General features: G+C 41.1%; 1 protein-coding gene across 1 annotated transcript in view; it reads left to right on the forward strand.

Annotated features, from left to right (window-relative positions):
• The window catches only part of terf1 (telomeric repeat binding factor (NIMA-interacting) 1), a 59,436-nt gene that overhangs the window by 13,013 nt on the left and 21,005 nt on the right, over positions 1-25,418 (forward strand). The window contains exons 2-6 of the mRNA XM_060822772.1: positions 10,173-10,268; positions 13,467-13,600; positions 17,599-17,688; positions 17,874-18,023; positions 20,208-20,299. Of these exons, the coding sequence (XP_060678755.1) occupies positions 10,173-10,268; positions 13,467-13,600; positions 17,599-17,688; positions 17,874-18,023; positions 20,208-20,299 (562 nt within the window). The remainder of the gene's footprint in view (positions 1-10,172; positions 10,269-13,466; positions 13,601-17,598; positions 17,689-17,873; positions 18,024-20,207; positions 20,300-25,418) is intronic.

Raw genomic sequence — 25,418 nt, forward strand, 5'->3', positions numbered from 1 at the left:
GGGAAGAAAATGGTGTTTTAAATGTTTTTTGCCCTCCAGCTCATCCCTTTAAAGTTTTGGTAGATGCTTTTTCTAAACTGATAAGTCTCAAGTCCCAGCACATCATTGTAGGGGGAGATTTTAACTGCCCCATAGTAGAGAGGTTGCCCAAAGATCCTTCGATATCCTCTGTACAAACTAAATGGTTAGTGGGTCTGTGCGGGGAGTTAGGATTGGTGGACGTCTGGTGGTGTCTCCACCCTACTGTTAGGGATTTTATGTTTTTCTCCAATCCGCATAGATCTCAAACAAGGATTGTTTTTTATCTAACCCCTGAGGTAACCCTGGATTTGGTGGCATCTTGTACGGTTGGTAATATTACCATCTCTGATCATGCTGCAGTGTACCTTATGGTTAAGATTCAGGACGTTACAGTGGGTTTGAGGTACTTGCAAATGGATCCCTTTATCCTCAAGGATAATAAGTATGTGGACTATTTCTCTAGGGGATTTCAGGCGTTTCTAGACATCAACATAGGTTGATAGCTCATTCATTCTCTGGGGAACTACCAAAGCCTATGCTAGGGAGGTTCGTTATTTCATATCCCGCCAGTAGGAAACGGCAGAAGGGTGAGCAGCAACGTCTCCTTGAAGCATGGTTGAAGGCAGCCACGAAGGTCCACTTTGACAGACCCTTCTTGGTCAAACTACAGAGGATTTCGGCACTGCAGTCTGTACTAAATACCGTGCTCATGCAGACGGCAAAGAAGGAGCTGGCTTTTGCAAAGCAAAGGTTATACGAGTATGGTGACAAGCCAGTCAAGTACTTAGCGTATCTTGCCAGAAGGAGGAGTGTCCCACAAGCCTTTACAGAGATCAGGGAAGGGTCTGGGAAATTAAAATGTGATTCGAAAAAGATTAATGTGGCGTTCCAGAGATTTTACTCTAAGTTATACCAATCTGAGGATTGTGAGGAGGGGCAGGCCAAATTGGAATCCTTTTTTAGAGATCTGAAGCTCCTGAATGTGACTCCCAAACAACAGTCCTTTCTCAGTGCCCCATTATCAGAGCAAGGAGTGCAGGAAGCTGTGAGGCAGCTTCAGAGTGGAAAGGCGTCTGGTCCTGACTGACCTCCCAGTGAATTCTATAAGGAATTTATAAGTATACTGTCAGGCCCGATGCTCAATATGTTTAATGATTCATACAGTCATGATTGTCTCCCACCATCTCTGAGAAAGGCCAATATTTCACTTAACCTTTTAAAAAAAAGGGAAGGACCCGGAAGACTGTGCTTCGTACAGGCCCATCTCACTCTTACATGTGGACTTTAAAATCCTCTTTAAGACCCTCACGTTAAGGCTGGAGACTGTGTTACCCTCTATTGTTAAAGAGGACCTCTATTTATAAAGGGTCGCAGATCCTCCAATAATGTTAGGAAGCTACTTAATGTAATTCAAGTATGCCAACAGCAGTCAATACAGGGATTGGGGATTTCTTCAGATGCAGAGAAGGCATTTAACCGAGTTGAGTGGCTGTACCTTGTCTATACTCTAGAGCGGTTTGGTTTGGGCGACGTCTTCATAAAGTGGGTAAAGGTTCTCTATGGTTACTCTCTCGCAGCAGTCACCACCAGATACGATCAAGCAATTTTAATATTTTTAGAGGCAGCCGGCAGGACTGTCCCCTTTCACCGCTGGTTTTTACGTTGGTGATTGAACCATTGGTGGAGACCATGCGTGGGGATCCCAATATACCAGCTACAGAAGTGGGGTCAAAAGTACATAAGACAATGTCCTAATTTTTTTTTACGAATCCAATAGTTTCATTGCCTCGTCTGATACAGAGCATTTGCGCGTTTGGCACCTTTTTGGGGTACAGCTCCTTTATTTGGCATTGTAAGTGGCCTCTCATTAAATTAGCCAAACTGCAGTTGCCTCTCAGATTGGGGGAAGTGGACCTTCCAGATATTAAAAATTACCAATTAAGCTCGCTTTTGCCCTGTGTGAGTGATTGGGTTTGTGGAGATCCTGTTTCAATGTGGCTAGATATCAAAACCTCCCAGTCAAGGTGCACCCTTACCAGTTTGTTGTTTTTGAACAAAATGATGACAGTGAGGGAATATTGCCAGAACCAATAATCATCAATACTGTTAAAGCATGCAGGTCAATTCGGCAGAGGGAAGGTAATATTGTCAAACCATCTTTGTTTACACCTTTAGTGGGTATGCTGGGTTTTCAACCGGGTATGATAGATTCAGGATTTAAATGTTGGGCAGCTAGGGGTGTGTCTTGCATGGGCAATTTCTTTGAGGGAGATGTAATGATTTCCTTCGATCAGTTAGTACGGAAGTACGAGTTACCTAATTGAGACCTCTTTTGTTTTTTATTCAAGTTAGGGATTTTATTCAAAAAAAAGACCACCGTTTTGTCTGATCCCTACAAATCTGATATAGAGAGGGGACTGCTAAGAGTACACTCTCTGTCAGTACTTTATATCATCAATTTGGGGGTGCCACCTTTGATCGACTCTGCAAGATGTAGGAAAGAGAGCTGGGTGTTGAAGTCTCCTCAGAGGTATGGGAAGGATATTTGGGAGAATGCAAGGAAGATATCAATATGCGATAGGACCCATGCTTTACAGTTGAAGATTCTTCACAGGGTCCACTTGGCTCTGGACCGTTTGCTGAAGATACCCCTTGTTTAAATTTTGACAATGTCCCAAGTGCAAGGTCTACGGGCACTCTGACCCATTGTCTCTGGCCTTGCAATAGGTTTCGATGTGGCGGGCGCAATGGAGAGGCTTTTGGGTGTAAGGGTGGAGAAGGACCTTATCTCTCTCCTTTTGGGCCTACCCACTGTATTTCCAGAATATTGTCAGATTCTGTGCAAGAAAGGATATCTTGCTAGGTTGGATATCTGAAAATACCCCAGGCCTGTTGGGTTGGGGGAAGATTGTTACGGGGCATATTCCCCTGGATTTTCTCACAAATATGGTACACCACAAAACTGAAAATTTTTACAAGACACTGGAGCCCTTTTTGGAATACCTGGACACAGATTTATCTGCCACAAAAGTAACAAGTGTGTTTTATGAGTCCATGTCCAGAGAGAACATGGCAGCACGGTGGCACAACGGGCAGCACGGTGGCACAGTGGTTAGCACTGCTGCCTCACAGCGCCAGGGACCTGGGTTCAATTCCCGCCTCAGGCGACTGACTGTGTGGAGTTTGCACGTTCTCCCCGTGTCTGCGTGGGTTTCCTCCGGGTGCTCCGGTTTCCTCCCACAGTCACAAAGATGTGCGGGTCAGGTGAATTGGCCATGCTAAATTGCCCCTAGTGTTAGGTAAGGGGTATATGTAGGGGTATGGGTGGGTTGCGCTTCGGCGGGTCGGTGTGGACATGTTGGGCCGAAGGGCCTGTTTCCACACTGTAAGTAATCTAATCTAAAGTAATCTAATCTAAAGAAGGAACTGTGAACGTATGAGCGTTTTGTTTGGCTAGGCTGAGTTATTACTATTTATTAGTTTGTTGTTGGTTGATTATTTATTTAGTTAGTTAGTTAAATAGCCAGTTTGGGTTTTTTTTCTATGTTTTTAGATATATGTCTCTACATTTGTACATGAAGATGGATTGGGGATTTTTAAAATTATTATTTGAGGTTTTTGAACTGTTTTGAATTGTATTGTTTTGTACTTGTAATATTAAAAAAGTTATTTTACAATAAAAATATTTTTAAAAAAGAATGGAGATGAAGGCTGTAGGTAAGCCTAGCGAGGATGAGCAAATCCATGGTAGCAAAACTGTTTTAAGTATATTCAAGCATTGTCTAAATTTGATGAGAAGAATGTGGAAGCCTTTTTCATCTCACTTGAAAAGATGACTAAACAAATGTAGTGACCAATGATCTTGTGGGTTTTGTAGATCCAACAGAACTTGTAGGTAGAGCTAGTGAGGTATTCGCACCACTATCAGAGGAGGTATCTAGGGCGAAAGAGGAGGGGAAGAAAGCCATCTTATGAGCTTGTGCCAGAAACTTACACACAACGTTTTAGGAATCGAAGAAGGGAACCTAATGAAGCCTACGTTGAATTTGAATGGATCAAACAAAGTAATTTTGAAATGTGGATAAGGGCGTTAAAATAGAGCAAACCTATGATGCTTTTAGAGAGACAATTATTTTGGAGGAGTTCAAAAATTCACTTGCTAAAGTAGTAAGAACTCATGGAAGAGCAGAGTTGTAACTGCAAGATTGGCAGTTGAAATGGCTGATGATTAAGTTGGTCCACATATCAAAATTTGACTTCCAAAGTCTATTTCAGTCCATGAGGGATAGAAATTGGGAAAAAGAGAAAACCTTGTGTGGAAAGGGAAAGGTAGTTGTTGGTAAAGATCATAAGGATAATTTACCAAAGGGTAAAAAGGAAACCCTTGAAGGGACAGAGAAGTTAAAAAGCTCTGATGTTTTCACTGCAATAAAGTAAACCTTGTGAAATCATAGTGTTGGTGGGTCAGGAAAAGCACTGGGAAGCCAGATGTAGGAAACAGGAGAAGCCAATGAATTTTGTTGGAGTGATAACAAAAAGCACAGTGGAGGCTAAAAAGCTGCACCAGAATATACAACCTGGTCAGAGGCTGGTTAATGAGGAAGTGCCAGATCTTCTTAAAGCATATACCTGCGAAGGTAAAGTTTACTCACATAGAACAGGAGCAGCAAGAAAAGAGGTTGTAATATTAAGAGGAGACGGGATCCTCTCAGTCTGTGATGTCGAAAGATGCGGTATGTACCTCTGAAAGACAATTGCCAGAAACGGTACAAGTAACAGGAATTCAAGGTGAGACAAGAAGCGCTCAGCTATGTAAAGTGAGGTTAGTGTGTCCAGTGACATGTGAGGAAGTAATGATAGGGGTACTGGACAAACTCTAAGCTCCAGGATACAATTGTCCTTGCTAATGATATTGCTAGTTCACAGGTAGGAGTGCTGCCTACTGTGGTTGAATGGTCAGTGGAAACTCAGGCAACTGAACTATTGCAGGAGACATATCCTGGGATTTTTCCTGACTGTGTGTGTAATGAGGTCACAAAGTCACCAGTTGGAACAGGAGAGATCAAAGTTAAGAAAGTTGAAGTGGACTTAGCAGAGGAGCTGTTTGATCAGACGGCTGAAACAAACCAGGAGCAGATAGATGACATAGCGAACATCTTTAGCTCAGATAAATTAACTGAATTACAGCAGAAAGGTGAAAATATAAAGCAATTGCAGCAAAAAGCAGACACAGAAAAAATCCAATTTTATCCCTGAATGTTATTATCTTAAAACTGATGTCTTAATGAAGAAATGGAGACCACATGTTCAGGCAGATGAGGAATGGACAGAAGTTCATCAAGTCATATTGCCAGTGGGTTATAAAAAAGAGGTGTTGTGAGTGGCACACAAGCTACCACTGGGAAGGTCATTTAGGAGTGAGAAAAACTCAAGCTAAAATAGGAAAGCATTTTTACTGGCCTGGACTGCACAAGGATATAGATGAATTTTGCCAGACATGTCATACATGTCAGGTAACATGAAGGCTATAAGCAGTAATAAAACCCGCACCTTTAATACCCATTCCTGCATTTGAGGAACCTTTTGCAAGTCTTAATTGATTGTGTAGGACCCCTACCTAAAACAAAAAGTGGGTATCAGTATTTGTTAATAATGGATGTGTCCACTAGATTTCCAGAAGCTGTCCCATTCTGCAATATCACAGAGATACAATCAGGTCAAGGGTCAATCTTCACATCAAATTTATTGAAAGAAGTTATGGACAGCTTAGAAATAACACAATTCAAATCTTGTGTACTATCCAGTCACAGGGAGTGCTAGAGCGGTGGCATCAGACATTAAAGATGATCCAGATGATTGGGATAAGGGAATTCCGTTTGTGCTTTTGGCAATCAGAGATGCACCAAATGAATCAACCAAATTCAATCCATTTGAATTTGTTTTTGGATATGAGGTGAGAGGATAGCTGAAATTGGTAAGTCAGAATTTAGAGACCAAATATTTGGACTGTGTGTCAAATTTTCAGGAACGATAGTTAAATAGAGTGGAGGAGTTGGCTGGACAGCATTTAAAAGTATCCCAGCATACAATGAAACAGGAAGCAGACAAGAAATCAAAAATTTGCAATTTTGCTATTGGGGATAAGGTGTTAGTGATAAGCTATTAGTGTTACTTCCAGTGATAGGTGAACCTTTAAAAGCAAGATTTAGTGGACCTTATCAAGTCGAAAAGAAACTGAGTGAGGTGAACTATTTGGCAAGGACTCCAGACAGAAAGAAAGCTCTGTGTGTCATGTGACTATACTCAAAAGGGATTTTGACAGGGAGGGTAACAACACAGAGGGAAGAACCAAATTCAGAGGATTCTGATTTGGACATTCCTCAAATTAAATTGTCCAATGAGGAAGTTGTCAAAAATTGAGTTAAATTATTGAGTTACCTTCTAGAGGAAAATCAAAATGATCTGAACATTATTACTATCAAAATGTGGAAATAAGCTGGGAAGTACTAACCTAATTGTGCATGATGTAGATATAGGAGATGCTGTTCTGATTAAGCAACATTCCTATAAGCATAACCCTCTTAAGGTTGGCACAGTATCAAAGGAAGATTGAACACATTCTCCAAGACAATATAATCAAATTGTGTGATAGTAATTGGAGCTCACTCATAGTAATGGTGCCAAAACTAGATGGTACCCAACAGTTACGTGTAGACTATCGCAAAGTCAATGCAGTTGCAAAGACTGATACGTATCCTATTCCGAGTTTGGAAGACTGTGTTAAGAAGGTGGGACAAACAACTTATATTTTTAAGGTGGACTCGCTCAGAGGATGCTGGTACCTTTGTCAGAAAGAGCGAGGGCAATTTTGGCTTTCGTAACGCAGAATGGACCGTATCAGTTTAAAGTCTTTGCCATTGGATATGAAAAATGAGCCAGCCACATTTCAGAGACTAACCAATAAGGTCATTGCTGGATTACCCAATATATCGTATACACAAATGACCTGGTGATTTTTAGTCACACATGGAAGGAGCGTTTGCAAAATTTATCAGACTTGTTCGGTTGACTTCGGAAGACAGGCTTGGTGATAAACATGGCTAAAAGTGAATTTGCCAAAGCTATTCCTGGGCCATGTTTTTGGATTATGGACAAATGACCCCGCGGAATGCAAAATCAAAGGTATTTGGGCAGTTTCCCATACCATTGACAAAAAGTGCAGTATGATAGTTCCTGGGATTGAGTGGATTTTGCCAAAAATTCGTACTAAATTTTAGCAGTATGACTGCTGCACTCACTGAATTGTTAAAGGCAAGAAGTTTCAGTGGACAGCAGGCTGTCAGAAGGCATTTACAGCCTGAACGCTTTGTTTATCACTTCCCCGGTATTAGCCACACCTAATTATGCAAAGCCATTCAAGGTGGCTATTGAAGCAAGTGATGCGAGAATTGGTGCTGTGCTCTTGCAGGAAGACAACAAAAAGATAGAAAGACCTACCAGGTATTTCTCCAGGAAATTGAACATCAGCAGAAATATTCTACAGTTGAGAAGGAGACTTTGAGCTTGGTGTTGGCGTGGCAACCTTTCAATGTTTATGTTACCAGTAATGTATCTGAGCTGAAAATGTGTTGCTGGAAAAGCGCAGCAGGTCAGGCAGCATCCAAGGAGCAGGAGAATCGACATTTCGGGCATGAGCCCTTCTTCCTGAAGAAGGGCTCATGCCTGAAATGTCGATTCTCCTGCTCCTTGGATGCTGCCTGACTTGCTGCGCTTTTCCAGCAACACATTTTCAGCTCTGATCTCCAGCATCTGCAGTCCTCACTTTCTCATAGTAATGTATCTGAGACAATCATATACATTTGACCATAACCCATTGAAGTTTGTAGAGAAGTTGAAAGTCAAAAATGCCAGACTGTTTCAATGGAGTTTGTTGTTACAGCCATTCAATTTGAAAGTTGTGCATGTGGCAGGATAAGAAAACATGATTGCCAACACACTGTCAAGACTTGAATATGAAACAGGTGTTCAGTAGCAGGAGTGAAAGACTGAAACAAAATTTAGTCATGCACGTTTGCTGTTTACAGTCAATATTTGTGTGTGTGTGTGTGTGTGTGTGTGTGTTATAGAACATAAATAATTTAAGGGATTTTAACATGACGCCATCTTTGGATATTGATGGTTCATTTTAAAGGGTGCGATGTGACGAAGTTGCTCCTTTAACAAAGTAATGTGGACCTTGGCTTTTTTTATCCAGAGAGGCCATAAAAGACACAGATTCTGAAAAGTCTCATATGAATGATTTTGGGGCCAATTTGATTATAGTTAACAGATACGTCAGGCAGAAGGCTTTCAAGTTTTTTTTTAAAAAGTCTGGTATGATACAATGGAGTGGCCAGTTCTCCCAGCTCAGCTTTTCTGTGGTCTGGCTATTCACTGAAAGCAGTCAGGCAGTAGTGTTTAGAAACTGCTGGACCCAAAAAAGCAGGTCCATGCTGGTCCTCTCTCTCTCTGATATCTTTCCTGTAAGACTGTGGGTTTGATTTTACCTTTTGTGCCAAGGGGTGTTTATGGGGATTGTTGCAAGTATTTGAAACAGCATCATTAAGTTAGGATGATCTGTTGGGTTTTTGGATACATTTAGCTATTCAGTATTTTGTTCTCTTTAGTTTGTGTTTCATTCGGTAATCTTGTAAATAAATTCTGTTTTGTTTAAAACTAAGTGGTTTGACCAACTGCATCCCTCCCAGAATGTCTGCTTTACATCTGCTTAAAACAACTGCAAATTTAGGGTCTTGGCTACTTTCTTGAAATGATTTGAGGGGGTCTGGCCTGGTCCATAACAATATGGAGGGGATGTTTCCTTATACCAGAGAAACTACAGCTCGAGGGTCAATGTTTAAAAATTGAGAGTCTTCCATTTAAAACAGATTAGGTGATTATTGTTTTCCTGATGATCAAGAGTCCAACCTGTGTGTGTCCGCTTTTGAGAGTCTAAGTTTGCAACTGGCAATGGCTCTACTTGGTTATTAAGGCATTAGTGTGATTGTCAAGGTCTGATCAACACTATCTAAGGTTAAAAGAGAAAGTGTGGATTCATATTCTTCAGTTCATTCTGTCTGCATTTAGTATCCAACCATTTTTTTATTTGTGTGTATGGCTTCCATCTATTTTCCATTTGATTTTTCTGTGCCATATTCATCATGGTACCCACTGATGTTGCATCTGAAGAGGTACCTTTGGTATACCATTCTCTGTTAAGAAGTTTGCTGTCGAGAATTAACCCCTCTGCCCTTACTTTATGTCACTAGCTCTTCAGACATTGTGCATTTTATAACTGTAGATTATGGAAGGAGGAAGTAAGGACTGCACATCCTGGAGAGCAGAGTCGAGAATGTGGTGCTGGAAAAGCACAGCACGTCAGGCAGCCTCAGAGGAGCAGGAGAATCTATGTTTTGGGCATCAGCTTTTCATCAATAATAGTATAATGTAGATTATGGAAGACAGTTCTGAAATCTTCTAACATATTCAATCAATTGTGAGCAAAATACTTCCAAATCACACTTTGTTTATAAGTCCATCAATATCCTTGCAACAGCAAATCCAGATTTGAAGCTGACAATGATTGTCTGAACACTAGTCTTGTCTGCTTGATCTGTTGCTTGCCCTCTCTAACTTGCTGTAACTTGTCACTTCTGACCTTGCCCTCCCTTCCTATTGTTGTCATACTTCATCAGTTGGAAGCCTTTTCCTTTTATTTTACTTTTGACAAAATTAGTCGTCTCCCACCAAACTTGACTGAGGTTTCCTCTGGATTCCCTTTTAATTTCTGTTATTGTTAATTTTTCCCATCAAAAGAATTCTCTTGCCCATCTCTGCTGCTGTTTCCTGGATCTCACCCACCCCAGAAGCCCTTCATCCCGTAGCTCCTTAAACATGCGCAATGTTGTTTGAGCACTTGGTGATCTTTCTCCAGCTCCATTATGTGGACTCTATGGTCCTGATAAAATATGCAATAGTGAAACAGCACACCTCCAGTTTGATCATTTTAAAACTGCCTTTTAGAAAAAAAAATTATATAATGAGTATACTGTGCTAGGCATGTCACACAAGCTTAGAATGTAGTAATTATGACAAATGTATTTCTCTTCTAGGTTTACTTCAGCACCCATCTACTACAGAGTCCATTCAGGAAAAGAAGGTGTATATCTGCCAAATCCTGTCCAGAATTGTTGAAGGGAAGAATCTTGGTAATTAATTTGTTTTATCATACAGTTTATTATTCCCCCAATTGTGTATAAATTACCACAAGCTACCTTTAATTTAACAACTTATTAAGAAATGTCACAGGCAATCAAATACTGAAACAATTATTCAAAGTATGTAAGTTAGCTTGCTGAGCTTGAAGGTTTATTTTCAGATGTTGCCTCACCATACTAGGTAACATCTCTCTGGTGGTACGTCCCGCCTCTTTATTTATAGATCTTTGTTTCTTAAGGTGGGTGATGTCATTTCCGGCTATCCTTTTCAAGGGAAGGTAGATATAATTGAAGTTGATGTGTTTATTGATGGAATTCTGGTTAGATTGCCATGTCCCTAAGAATTCTCATATGTGCGGGTCTTTGTTCCGCCTGTCCTAGGATGTGTGTGTTGTCCCAGTCAAAGTAGTGACCTCCTTTGTCTGTATGTGTAGAAACTAGTGATAGTGGGTGGTGGCTATTTGGTGTGCTAGTTTGTCCGATGTAGTGCTTTTTACAGTTCTTGCATGGTATCTTGTAAATGGTATTAGCTTTACTGGTAGTATCTAATGGATCCTTTAGGTTTATTAATCACTATTTAAGTGTGTTGGTAGATTTGTGGGCTACCATGATGCCAAACTTTGGGTCTGCTATGTAGATGACACCTTTGTCATCACAAAACAGTACAAATTAGAGGAAACATGCAACGCTATCAACAATACCCTGACAGGCATAAAATTCACTAAAGAGGAGGAGAACGAACACAAATTCCCATTCTTAGACTTGACAGTTGAACGTACAGTTAATGGAGAGCTTCAAGCCAGCATCTACAGAATAACAACAAACACAGACCAAATACTTAACTCCAGAAGCAATCATCCTAACACCCACAAACAGAACTGCATCAAGACATTACTTCAATAAGCTACATCACACTGCAGCACCCAAGAACTACAAAAAGCAGAAGAAAAATATCTGTACAATGTTTTCAAGAAAAACGGGTACCCAATAAACACAATCCACTGATTCCTCAGAAACAAAGCCAAACAAGCAGACACAACGCAAACAAAAACTATATTGCCTTACATCAAAGACATATCAGAAGTGACTTCCAGACTACTCAGGCCCCTTGGCGTCATGGTAGCCGCACGAACCTACCAACACATTTAAACAGCAACTAATGAACCTAAAGGATCCATTAGATATTACCTGCAAAACTAACATGATTTACAAGATACCATGCCCAGAACTGTAAAAAGCACTACATCAGGCAAACTAGCAGGAAACTTGCCACCAGGATACATGGACACCAACTGGCCACCAAACGAAGCCACCCACTATCACTAGTTTCTATATACACAGACAAAGAAGGACACCACTTTGACTGGAACAACACACACATCCTAGGACAGGCGAAACAAAGACACGCGTGTCTGAGAATTATTAGGGGCATGACATTTTAACCAGACCTCCATCAATAAACACATCAATTTAGATCCTATCTACCTTCAGTTGGAAAAAGGAACCGGAAATGACATCGCCCACCTTAAGAAACCAAGACCTATAAATAGAGAGGCAGGACATACTGTCAGCACTTCACTGAAGACTCTCTCTGATGATGTTATCTAGTATGGTGATGAAACATCTGAAAACAAACCTTCCAACTCAGCGAGCTAACTTACATACTTATCATCAATCTGAGCTGCAAATCTTCTCAAAAATCGCTAATAATGGCTTAAACTTCACTGCATATAGCAACCAAAATAAGACCCCTCAAGTAAGCAAGTTAAGCCTCACAACCCAACCTAGCTATTATCAGATTAATGTGGAATTTAGCTATGAATCCATCCAGTGGTGTTTGTCTCTGGATGTCCAGGGTTCTGCTTTTAAGGAATTCTGGAGTTGAAATCTTGTGCAGTTTGCAATCCTTCAAATTTGAACTGTGACATTATTGGGTAAAGAGAAGAGCTGGAAAAAAAACACAGCAGGTTAAGCAATATTAGTAGAGACGGGGAATCGACATTTTAGGTCGGAACCTTTCATTAGGACTGGGGAGAGGAAGGAGGGGCTGCGAAACAAATAGGGTGAGGTGGGTCAGGCTGGGGGAGAGGTGGGTGGGATGACGATAGCTGGGTGCAGGTAGGAGGTGGCTATGATTGGATAGTGGGAAGGGTGGAGCGGATAGGTGGGAAGGAAGATGGACAGGTAGGGTCAGGTTAAGGGGGTGGGATGGACAGGGAAGGCTGGACCTGGGATGAGGTGGGACGGCCGGGAGGTTTGGAAGCTGGTGAATTCTATGTTAAGGCCATATGGTTGTAAGCATCCTGGGAAGATAAAGTGTTCTTCTTCAAGCTTGCATGTGGCCTTGTGTTGCCCAGGATGGACATGTCATTGGGGGAGAGGAAGGGGGAGTTGGAAGAACCTTGTACTTTACAGGATCTTCTTCTCTTGCACAAACCAAAATGTTCCACAGCATTATTTCTGATCATTTTGCTGTTATTTTCCCAAGTATGAGATTTCAAGGGCTCCTTCAATTGTCTAGGTCACCTTCCAAGCTTGTCTCAATTGTCGACTCCCCAGTTTGAATATGGAGCTTATTGCAAACTTGCAAAGTGACTCCTCATCAGAAAGCCTCCTCTGCTACACATATACTGCTCCTGACCAAGTCTTCAACTGCACATGGACTGGAATAGCTAGGTTGCTACCTGGTTGTTAAGGTGATAGGTTTGGAAGATGCTATTGAAGAAGTGTTGTCAAGTTACTGCACTGTGCTGTAGAAATAAACATTGCAGAGTCAGTTCAAGTTCCTAACCAGAAATAAGAAAATTGCAAATGCCTGTTCAGCCAAAACTGCCATTTTTGCAAAGCTAATGATGTCACAGTGATGCAGCTTTCAATCTCCTCACCACAAGTTGCTGAGTGATTAACAGTTTAATGCTGCCTATGTTACATTGTTATATTGTTAGAAAATTCTGTGTCAATAACTTAAAACATGAATTCTGTTTGATAACTAAAGGTAATGCAGTTCACATTTTAACTTTTCATAACTTTGTGCACTTCCTGTACAGCCTTAATCCTGTATGCCTCACTCAATCTAAGAACCCTATGATCTGTATGCTCTCGTTTGCTATGATCTGCCTTTACTGTTTTTGATTCTGCTTAGGTATTAAATCAAATTAAATCAAATCTTTTTTAAATTTTGCACTTCAGGTGTCCAATTTGACCAAGATGATTCAATAACTCCATTGGAATCTGCATTAATGGTTTTGACTGAAATGGCAGACAACAAGCACTTAAAGAAAGATGCACTGTATTCGGATCTAAAGCAGTTGCTTCAAGTTCAGGTTAGTTTTGTGGTTCAAGTGGTGACTATTATGCATGGTGTGGTGAGAAAACCATTTAGATTTTCTGATTTAACAAACTATGCTAATGCAATCTAAAGCATAAACCTGTCTTGTCCAGTAGGTACCCTGCAGGTCAGAATGTGGCCCATGGAAGTGTATTTGCAGCCACCAGTCCTTATACAAGATACACTGAAGAACAGACTGTTTCCCAAAAGTATTCAATGCAAATAGAGCCAAATGGGAAACTCTTAGGGATAAAATAGACTGTGGTTGCATGGGCAGCAAGCAGGGGAAGATAATGAATTTCATTTTGCAGAGAACAGAAACACAGAAACAAAAGCAGACATTGCTGGAAAAGCTCAGCAGGTCTGGCAGCATCTATGGAGAAAAATCAAAGTCAACATTTTAGGTCCAGTGACCCTATGAGGAAAGGTTGAGCATTTCCAGCAATCTTTGTTTTTGTTTCTGATTACAGCATCTGCGGTTCTTTCAACTTTTAACAGAAGTGCACTGTAAGTTGGGAGGGTGTGATGCAAGGAGGTTAAAGGACAGACATTGAAAAGACATTGGAAAAAGAAGACAAGGTGCTTGTCCTCACAGACAGGTGTCAGACACCAAAAGGACTGCAGTCAGGAAGAGCAGAGTAGCCTGTCTGAGTCTGTTGTTTGAGTGTTTTATCGACTGAGAGAGTGACATTGTGTGAGGGTTGTGTGAGTGAGGCTGTGTGTGTGTGTGGTTAAAACAAGGGCTCTGCTTGGGTATAAATTGTGAGAGTGAGTAAGTGTGTTTGCAGGCATGTAAGAGAAAGCTGAACACACCAAAATCACTTTTTGGATAAGCAGTTGCAGATTTAAACCAGGTGAGGGAAAATTACTTGTCTGAACCGGTCGTGAATTCAGTACCCAAGAGTGCAGTAGATGCTGGGATATTGAGGAAATTTAAGGAGGAGATAGATTTTTGATTAGTAATAGATTGAAGTGTTGTGGAGAGCAGGTAAAGTGATCTTGAGCCTGTGATACGATCAGCCATGTTTGTGTTAAATGGCAAACCAGGCTTAAGGGGCTGAATTTCCTATTCCTGATCTTAGTTCTTATTAGTTAATTTATTTTTATTTAGTTCTCCTGCTCCCTTCCTGAAACTCTATCCATACAAAGACAGGAGAGGACAAATTTCAAAACTGAAAGACAACTTATTTCCCTTCCTATTTCTTGTACAAATTCCACCAGCTTAAGTGCGTACCGCAGAGGTGAACACGAGGTCAGGATTAGTTAAATCCAACTCCTTTCAAACATCTCCAGTCTTGGGCCTAGTCTGTGTTTCTCGAAGTCTGCTTCTTAAGTGAAAGAAAAAAAGGATGGTTTAACTGTTAGCTCGGCTAATTGACACTTTAATGGTCATCTTTATTAATTATTCACTTCTTTATTTATGAATTTATTGCTTTCACATTTTTGTTCAAGGAATGTATGGTTTCTTTAAACCTCAACTTTTATTTTAAAATTCATGTTTAATATTGCCATAAGAGTTATCTTTCTAAAATGTGCTCATTAGTTCATTAAATGAAAAAAAAGACGAAATTTGGCCATCACCAGAAAAAATTGAAAATCACACAATGCCAGGTTATAGTCCAACAGGACTGTAACCTAGTGTTTTGTGATTTTTAACTTTGTCCATCCCAGTCCAACACCGGCACCTCCATATCAGAAAAGGTTGGACAAACATGCTATAAATAGGATTGTTAGCATTTTTAAAGAGAACTATTTCAGTCAATATATATATACATTGTAAAGCTGTTTACATAGCGCTTGTCATTGTGAATTTATTTTAATTGTAAACTGAAACTCAAAGTAGATCTAACTACTTAAGTACGGGAATCTTCACTTGAAATAATTCTCATGCATGCAGTTATGACCAAGTGAGATTTGGGAATCAACTCCCCTCTGTAATATTGTAGTTTGTGAGAAAATGAATGGTTCACTTAAGACCACATTGTGAGCAGTGAATACAGTAGACTAGATTGAGTGAAGCACCAGGTAAATTACTGTTTCATCTGGATGGTGTCACTGATGCTGAAAATGTGTTGCTGGTTAAAGCACAGCAGGTCAGGCAGCATCCAAGGAACAGGAAATTCAACGTTTCGGGCCAGAGCCCTTCATCAGGAATGAAGGGCTCTGGCCCGAAACGTTGAATTTCCTGTTCCTTGGATGCTGCCTGACCTGCTGTGCTTTAACCAGCAACACATTTTCAGCTCTGATCTCCAGCATCTGCAGACCTCACTTTTTACTGGTGTCACTGATGACTTGGATCGAGACAAGAAAGGAAATAAACAGGTTGGTGTTACATTTTACCTCCTACCCACTCCAACCTCTCACCCTCGGAACGTGCAGCCCTCCACTCCCTCCGCTCCAACCCCAACCTCACCATCAAACCGGCAGACAAGGGAGGCGCGGTAGTAGTTTGTCACACTGACCTTTATACCGCTGAGGCCAAACGCCAGCTTGCGGACACCTCCTCCTACTGCCCCCTTGACCACGACCCCATCTCCCACCACCAAACCATCATCTCCCAGACCATCCATAACCTCATCACCTCAGGGGATCTCCCATCCACCGCCTCCAACCTCATAGTCCCACAACCCCGCACCGCCCGTTTCTACCTCCTGCCCAAAATCCACAAACCTGACTGCCCCGGCTGAAGCCTCATTCCTGATGAAGGGCTTATGCCCGAAACGTCGAATTTCCTGATCCTTGGATGCTGCCTGACCTGCTGTGCTTTTCCAGCAACACATTTTCAGCTTACATTTTTTTGCAATTAAAAGAGAAAGTGCGTGAGCTGTTGGGAGACGTTAGAAGTGGAGGTGGAGTGGACCCGGGTGTCCTGGAGGGAACGGACACTGAGGGAGGCTGACCAGGGAGGAGAGGGAAATATGCATCTGGTAATGGCATCCTACAGGAGATTGTGGAAATGGCTAATGATCTTTTGGATGTGTGTGCTGATAGGATGGTATCTAAGGATGAGGGAGTTCCCTATCACTGTTATATAAAGAAACAGAGAGGGTGAGGGCCAAAGTGTGGGGTTGGGTCAGACATGACTGAGGATTCACAACTATGGAGGTGGGGAATCCTCTGATGAGGGGAACAAGGTGGACATTTCGGAGGCCCACTTGTCAAAGCTGGCATCATTGGAACAGACGCAACAGAAACGGAGGCATTAGGAAAATGGAATAGTCATTGCAGGAAGCAGGGTGTGAAGATGAGTATGAGGATATTGGGGAGACAAAGCACAGACTGGATGACTGCTGTGCAGTACACACTTACCTTCTGTCCCCAAAAATGACCCTGAGCAGCTAGGTGCCTGCCACTTCAACACATGACAATGTTCCCTCAGCGACATCTATTTCTCAGGCTGCTGCAGTGTTCCAGCGAAGTTCAGCATAAGCTAGAAGAACAACATCTCATTTTCTGCTTGGAAACCCTGCAGCCTTCTGGACTCGATATAGAGTTCAATAATTTTAGGGCATGACTCTCACCCACCAGGCTTTGCTGTCATATGGGCTACCACTAATTAGCAGCTATCTATTCTCCCATGGTGACTTATACCCATTCCTTTGTCTACTCAACTGTTACTCTCTCGCTGTCTGAGTTCCATCTCCACATATCGTTTACTCCCTTCCCCACACTATATTTAACATTTATATCAACTCTTCCTAGCTACAATTAGTTCTGAAGATGGTCACTGGACCCAAAACCTTAACTCTGCTTTCTGTCCACAGATGCTGCCAGACTTGCTGAGCTTTTCCAGTAAATTCTGGTTTTGTTTCTGATTTCCATCATCCATTGTTCTTTGGCTTTCAAGTTTTCTAGCATACTGGTTAATCCCCTGGGTGGGATGGGGGAACTATATACAATCAGCAATTGCTACCCAGGATCAGTGACATCCGAAAATCTTTTTGCTTTTATTTGAATCACCTAAAAAGCTTTCTTCTTACTTTTGCTTTGTAGAGTGTGGCAGTCTGTATGGAAATGGGAGATTTTGAGAGAGCTTTTGAAGTTCTGGAGCGAGAATTTCAAGATAACCTGGATTCTGACCAGGTATTTGTGTTTCAATTCTCCTGTATTTAAATATGTTGCAATGAATCTCCTGTTTCTAGCAGTGGATTTTCTATTATTGTCACAATTTGGCAGTTTAGTTTATTGATCTCTGAGACTAAATTGTTAGACTATATTTTGTATAACTTTTGTGTTTTACTTATCATCTTTCTTATTTTGTTTTCCAGCCTTTAAAAAGGAAACTATCTTTAGTTATCGGTAAGAAAGATCTAAACCATAAATTCCTCAACAACTTCAGTAGTGAACGATTAATGGATGTAGCTGCATCACTTGCAAACAAACTACTAAATAAGGAAAAGTCACAGTTTCTCGTCCAAGTAAGTGTTACTTCCATCAACTTGATTTTTTTTTTTCTTGTTGCCTCTCAACACTGGGATAATTCCTTTGAAATAATTGAAGACTCTGACAGTCCCTCAGAATAGAGGGTGACTTGCTTTCTCTCTGATTCGATGGGTTTTGAGATGGCTAAAAGTTAAGAGTATGATGTGCACTGTTTGCCACGGGTGGTGCTTTAACTATTGGGTAGATGAGTTTTTCTGAGATTTTTGTGCTCCCTTCAGCTTTGCCTGTTTGGGTTCATGACAAAGTCTTTGATGTGTTCAGCCAGCCTCTTCATTTTGCTTGGTCACAAGCTAGGGTCTTCCATGTGGGGCCTTTTTCAGGAATGTTTAGAGGGCATCCCTGAACTGTTACCACAGTCTTCTTGGGGATCTTCACCTATGACCAAGTTAAGAGTAAGTAGACAGGCAAGAGGCTGGAAGAACACAGCAAGCCAAGCAGCATCAGGAGGTCCAGAAGTTGACCCTTAAGGTGGACCCTGAAGGTATAACCCTTCTACAGGACTGGGGGTCAGTGTAGGGGGAGGTGCAGATAAAGGGGGTGGCGGGGGCAGGATGAAGAAGTAAGGATAACTGAAGACAGGTAGAGGGTACAACCTAGTTGGTCAATGGGAGGAATGAATCAGGTTTGTGACAGTGAGGAGGAGGGGCTGGGAAAGGACTCAGGGGATGGGGAGGGAGGTTATTTGAAATTGGAGAACTCAGTGTTGAGTCCTCCAGGCTGTAGAGTGTCCAGGCAGAAGATAAGATGTTGTTGCTCCAATAGGTGCTATGGATTGTTTTGGCAATAGAGAAGACCAAGGATAGTCATGTCGGAAAGCGAGTGGTTGGGGGAATTGAAATGGGTGGTAACTGGGAGGTCTGGTCTGTGAGCCCAGCTGTGATGCTCGGTGAGCTGTTCCCTAAGTTTACCTAAGAGTAAAATAGTTGATTAAGTAAGTGAGTAGGCAAAAACTTAGCAAATGAAATATAACGTATGAAATATGTGAGGTTATGCACTTTGACAGGAAGAATAAAAGAGCTGAATGTTATTTAAATGAGGAAAGGCTGTAGTAAGCTGCAACTCTGAGGTATTTAGGGTTCTAGTGCATGAATCACAAAAAGCTAGTATGCGAGTTTGTTGGGTAGTTGGGAATGGCAAATGGAATGTTGGCCTTTATTTTAAAGGGAGTGGAGTATAAAAAATAGAGAATTTTTATAAAAATACAAACAGTTTTGCTAAAACTGTTCAAGGCACTACAGCTGGAATTCTGTAAATAGTCCTGGTCCCTTCTCTATGGAAAGTTATACTGGTGTTCGAGGCTGCTCATAGCACATCCAGTTGGTTGATCCCGGGCATTGAGGAATTTTCTGGTGACGATCAATTGAATGTGCTGGGTTTGTATTTATTGGAGTTTAGAAGAATAAGAGGATACCTTATGGCAATAATTTTCTTAGGGGGCTTGACAGGTTAGATGCAAAGAAGTTATTTCTGCTTATTGGAGAGTTTAGGGCCAGAGGGCAGAATCTCAGATGTCTCCCGTTTGAGACAGGAAAAAGAAGGAGGAATTTTTTCTCTGAGGTTAGTGAACTTGTGGAATTCTTTACCACAGAGGTCTGTTGAGGTTGGATATTTTAGTATATTCAAGGCTGATAGATTTTTAATTAGTAAGGGAATTAAGGTTTGTAGGATAAGGCAGAAAAGTGGAATTAAGGATTATCGGATCAGCCATGGTCTCGTTGAGTGACTGAATGGACTCAATGGGCTGAATTTCCGACTTCTGCTCTTACATTCTATGATCTACACATACATTCTGCTTCTTCACTTTCATCAATTTATGATTCATTGTCACCTTTTATTTTGAATTGCTCCCATTTCAAGTTGAACCTCAGCCTATTTTGTCCTCGCCAGTATTCAACTATCTCGTAATGACTACTAACATCCAACAAAAACAAGCCAGCCTTGTCACATTTTCTGATTTTCTTAAAGCAAGCAAAGATGTGGCTATAAATAGACTTTCAAGTTAAATATTAAGCAATAGTTGAAATTCTTTTTATAAAACAAAAATTTTATTTTAAGAAAATGAGGAAAAGGTTCTAAATATTTTTCGATGTACCAGACTAGGAAGCACATTTAACCTACTGGAGTGACTAATAATGTAGCTAGTCACATTTTATTTTCAGGCAGCAACCACAGTGGTGCAGTCTAGAAAAAGAGATGCAGTCGCAGCCAGTTCTGGCGATGAGAGTATTTGTGAACGCACGGATGGAAAATGGTAAGTGTGTTAGCTACTGCAGAAGCACTTGTACTGTGAAGAGCAAGCTGCCCATTAACATTGGACAATAGGAGATAAGTAGGAAATTTGTTTTGAATTTTTTGTTTTTCATTTTTGTGTCACTATCTGAAAATACAGGATGGGATGTAAAATGCAATTGTCAGTAAGTGGAACCATTAATGATGAAAAATAGCATTGTGGACTTGAGGTGCATGAAGAAGCTGTCTTGGCGTAGTTAAAAAGACCACGTTTACTTTGCACATGGTGTGGTTGACAAACTAGATTATATAAAAGAAAGAAGATTGACCAGTAAGTGGAGGTAGTCAGTGATATAGATGAAACACAGATAGGAAAATGATTAAACTTTGGAATAACTGAGTTAAAGCTGAGAGGATAAATGATCAAAAACCTCCGAGCAAAATGGCACAAAACCAGAAGTCCATAACCACTTGTCTTGAAAACCACTTTGAACTATTTTGAAAATAAAGTGTTTTAAATTCTTAGAATCCTTTCACCTTTTTTTCAAGCATTTTCTATTAAGGTTGTAAAGCAGGAATCATTGTGTCATCTCAAATTGTCACAAGGTATGGTGCAAAGCTGTTGATGCAACTAAAATTGAAACCACTTATCTGGATGAGTGCAATGACTATATTGCTCAAGAAGCTTGATATCACCCAGGAAGAAGCAGTCTGGTTGATCAGTCCTCAAATCACCAACTTAAAACACATACTTCCTTCACAATCAGCTCACAATTGTGTGCACCAGCTACAAAGTCTATTGCAACAATATTGCCAAGTCTCCTTTGACTACACTTTTTTATCCTGCAAAGTTTACACCTAGAAGGACAAGCACAGTAGATGCAAGAGAACACCACCTGCAAGTTCCCTTCCAAGTCGCTAATAGAGTCATAGAGATGTACAGCATGAAAACAGACCCTTTGGTCCAACCCGTCCATGCCGACCAGATATCCCAACCCAATCTAGACCCACCTGCCAGCACCTGGCCCATCTCCCTCCAAACCCTTCCTATTCATATACCCATCCAAATGCCTCTTAAATGTTGCAATTGTACCAACCTCCACCACTTCCTCTGGCAGCTCATTCCATGATATTCGTCCATTGTGTTGGATCAAAATCCCGAAAGTCATTCCAACAGCATTCTTGTATGTATCCGCACCAAATGACCACCAGTCATTCAAAGTTACCACATCTTCTAAGCACAATCAGAAGTGGCCAACAAATGTTGGTCATGCTGGCAATGCCTATATCAATGAAAGAATAAAGGAAAAGCCAAACGATCATGAAAAGTTTACTATAGATATCAAATTAAGCAATTTCTGCATTGAGAACAGTCAGTGAATCCAGTTGAGTGACTAGTACACCATCTCTTCATAACTTCTCTACCTGTTTGTAGCAGACGAGAGGAGACAACCACCAGTATTTAAATAAGTTGAAGGAAGGAGGACTTGGAGACGGTCACCAACACCTAAAAGACACAAAGGAAGAGCCTGTGCTACTCAAAACTGTCTGAGAGAGAGCAGGAGCTTCATAAAAAGCACGAGAGAGAGCGGAGATAGCAGCTTAATCGAGGAGAAAGCAAGGTGTCAGCAGCTTCTCAACTAGTGTGAAAAGGCATGAAGTTAGTAGCTTTGTAAATAAAATAGCAGACTTGCATGGGAAAGATAGCTGTGGTAGGGGATATAAACAGAGCCCTCTCAACCTGCTCCTACCTGTTAGAGCTGAAGTGTGATTTCACAAAAAAAAACAGAAAGGTAATTGGTGAGTATTACACCTGGGCCTCTCTTGATTGACTAAGTGGTTCAAGTCAGGAAACATTATTGCAACTGACGAGTATAGTTAAGAAATTTACTTCTAAAAATTCAACATCCAGTGTAATTAATTGAATAAGGTAGAGATGAAGGGAGGGCGGGTAATGACCACATCTGCCACAAGTATTGGTTGCTTGAGGAGCATTGGCTGACAGCCGATGAGCTAAAGTCTGAGCTGTGGACACTGCAATATGTCAGGAAAGGGAAGAAATAACTGGAACCAAAAAAGAAAATGCTGGAAAATCTCAGCAGGTCTGGCAGCAACTATAAGGAGAGAAAAGAGCTGATGTTTCGAGTCTAACTGACCCTTTGTAAAAGCTCAAAGCTAAAAAAAAGGGAGAAATAGGGAGGTATTTATACTAGGCTGAGAGAAGATGAGTCGTGGCTCCAGAAGCAAAGGTAGCAATAATGACAGTGCATGGAGAGATTATAGGGAGATTAGGAGCTGTGAATGACCAAGGCTGAAGCCAATGATATGTGACAAAATATGTGGGGAATGGGAGGGATGGGTGAAGCAGAGGCAAAATAGAAAACAGGGGAGTAGGGTAGCTAAGGGGGAAGAGGAGAGGAAAAAGGTGATGAGAGAGTGGGGAGCGAGAGAAAGAGAGACAATCAAGAAATAAGAGATACAGAACAGTGAAAAAAAAACTAAAAATAAATTAAATAAAATTACAGAGCAGAATGAAAACAGAGGGGTCGAGATGAGATAATCATCTGAAGTTGTTGAATTCAGTGTTGAGACCGGCAGGCTGTAACGTGCCTAAGGGTCAGTTAGACTCAAAACGTCAGCTCTTTTCTCTCCTTATAGATGCCGCCAGACCTGCTGAGATTTTCCAGCATTTTCTCTTTTGGTTTCAGATTCCAGCATCCACAGTAATTTGCTTTTATTAAGAAATAACTGGATATTATTTCAGTCAAATCCCTGAGATTAATTGCCTCAAATTTGGTTCATGATCAGGAAGAATAACATAGGAATGAGTGCAGTAGACATGGGAATCCAGAATTTAGTTTGTAGAAGTCTCAGCTGGTGCTCTTGTCCAGTGGGTAAGGGCACAGACTGCATGGAAGATAAGTGAACAGACCACAGAGCCGTGGTCCAGAGCATCATTCAAGTGGAGGGGAAGAAAGGAGAATTATGGAGAGTGTAATTTGTTGTCTGCAGCAAAGGAAGTCCTGAAGGCTGTGCTGCCCATAGGGTGCCAAGATTCAGGACATACCTTCAGGTCTGCAGAGAAATTTGGAGTGAGAGGAAAAGGATTCACTTGTTGTGGTCCAAGCAGGTACCCAATGTTATAGGACTAGAAAAGAAATTTGACAGAGGATTACAAGCAGCTTTGGACTAAATTGAAAAGCAGAACTGGAAAAGTAAACAATCTTCAGATTAATACCTGAGCCACCTGCAACTGACAGGGTAAATGATAGTTGAGAGGTAAACAGTGCAGGAGGAAAGGATTTTAACTGAGGTACTGGGGAAACAGCTGTTCAATTGGGATGGGCTTCATTTGAACTATGCTAACAGTTCGACTGAAGGTAAGTTTAAAAAAATCAAAAAGAAGTGAGAGAACAGTTGGGATGGCTTTGTTAATAAAGGAAAATATCAGTGCGGTAGTGATGTAAGTGTGAAAATGGTGGAAAGAGACTGGGTGGGACCAAGGTATAGCAAGGGAAAGAAGTCATAGGTGGGTGTTATCTATCAACTCTTGAAGAGTTACCTCCCTGTAGACAGAGAATGAATTGAAACGAATGGCAGTATCAGGGCAATGCAATTTTAATCTGCATATTCAAAAGACAAAGTGGATGGGCAAAGGCAACATGAAAGATGAGTTTGTAGTTTGCATCAGGTCATTTCTCAGACTAGTACATTGTAGAAACTACTCAGGAACATGACCCAGTAATGTATGATGAGATTAAATTAATAAAGTGTCTCATAGCTAAGAATTCTGTAAAGAGCAGTGATCACAACTTGGTAGAATTTCAAATTTAGTTTGAGCTAAAGCAACTTTGGTCTCGGCCCAATCTCCTCAATATATATGTGAAGGCAGTGGTATGAGGAAAGAATTGTTTAAAGTTGGCTGACAAAATAGCTTTAGGGGAAAAGTCCATGGGAGAGCCATGGCAATCATTTAAGCAGATATTTCACAACATGCATCAAAAGTTCCTTCTGGTCAAAAAGAAGGATTCTGTGCAAACCAGCTGCGATAAACTGAGAATATTCAGTTAAAACCGAAAGCAACAAAGCAGCAACAGCTAGTGGTAGGCCAGATGGCTGAGAATTATTTGAGGAATCAGTAAAGATGACTACCACCTGATAGTTAAATTGCATATGAAAGTAAATTGGTAAGAAATATAAAGAAACAAGAATCAAGAGCTTCTACTGATACATAAAAAGAGAATAGCTAAAATAAATGCAGGACCCTTGCAGGATGCAACTGGGGAATTAATAATTGAGAACAGGAAATTAACAGGTTTTCTTTAGATTACTTACAATGTGGAACCAGGCCTTTCGGCCCAACAAGTCCACACCGACCCTCTGAAGAGCAACCCTCCCAGACCTATTCCACTACATCTACCCATTCACCTAACACTATGGGCAATTTAGCATGGCTAATTCACCTAACCTGCTCATCTTTGGACTGTGGGAAGAAACCGGAGCACCCGGAGGAAACCCACGCAGACACTGGGAGAATGTGCAAACTCCACACAGACAGTTGCCCGAGCCGGGAATTGAACCCGGGTCTCTGGCGCTGTGAGGCAGCAGTGCTAACCACTGTCCCATCATGTAATTTAAACCAATATTTTACATCACTTTTCAAAGTGGAGGATGCTATAAACATCTCAAAAATAACAGATAAGCAATGTGCTAATGGACTGAAAGATGTAACAATCCCTATGACGAGGGACAAAGTATTTGAAAATGAATGGAACTAAAGGTAGACAGGTTGCCAGGACCTAACGGTCTGCATCCAAGAGTTTAAAGGAAGTGGCTCCAGAAACAGTGGAGACATTGATCAAAATGTTTCAGAATTCACTGGATTCCAGAAGGGTTCCAGTGAATTGGTGAACCAATAATATGACACTCCTGTTCAAGTAGGGATGAACACAGATACTGGAAAGTAGTTAGCCTCACATCCATTGTTGGGAAAATGTCAGAATCCCTTATAAAGGTACAAATAACAGGACATTTAGCAAAGCTTAAAGCAATCTAACACAATCAGCACACTTCACCATTCACCGAGATCATGGTTGATCTGTTAATCCTCAAATCCACATATCTACCTTTTCCCTATAACT

The sequence above is a fragment of the Hemiscyllium ocellatum genome, chromosome 4, assembly GCF_020745735.1.
Source record: "Hemiscyllium ocellatum isolate sHemOce1 chromosome 4, sHemOce1.pat.X.cur, whole genome shotgun sequence".
NCBI lineage: Eukaryota > Metazoa > Chordata > Chondrichthyes > Orectolobiformes > Hemiscylliidae > Hemiscyllium > Hemiscyllium ocellatum.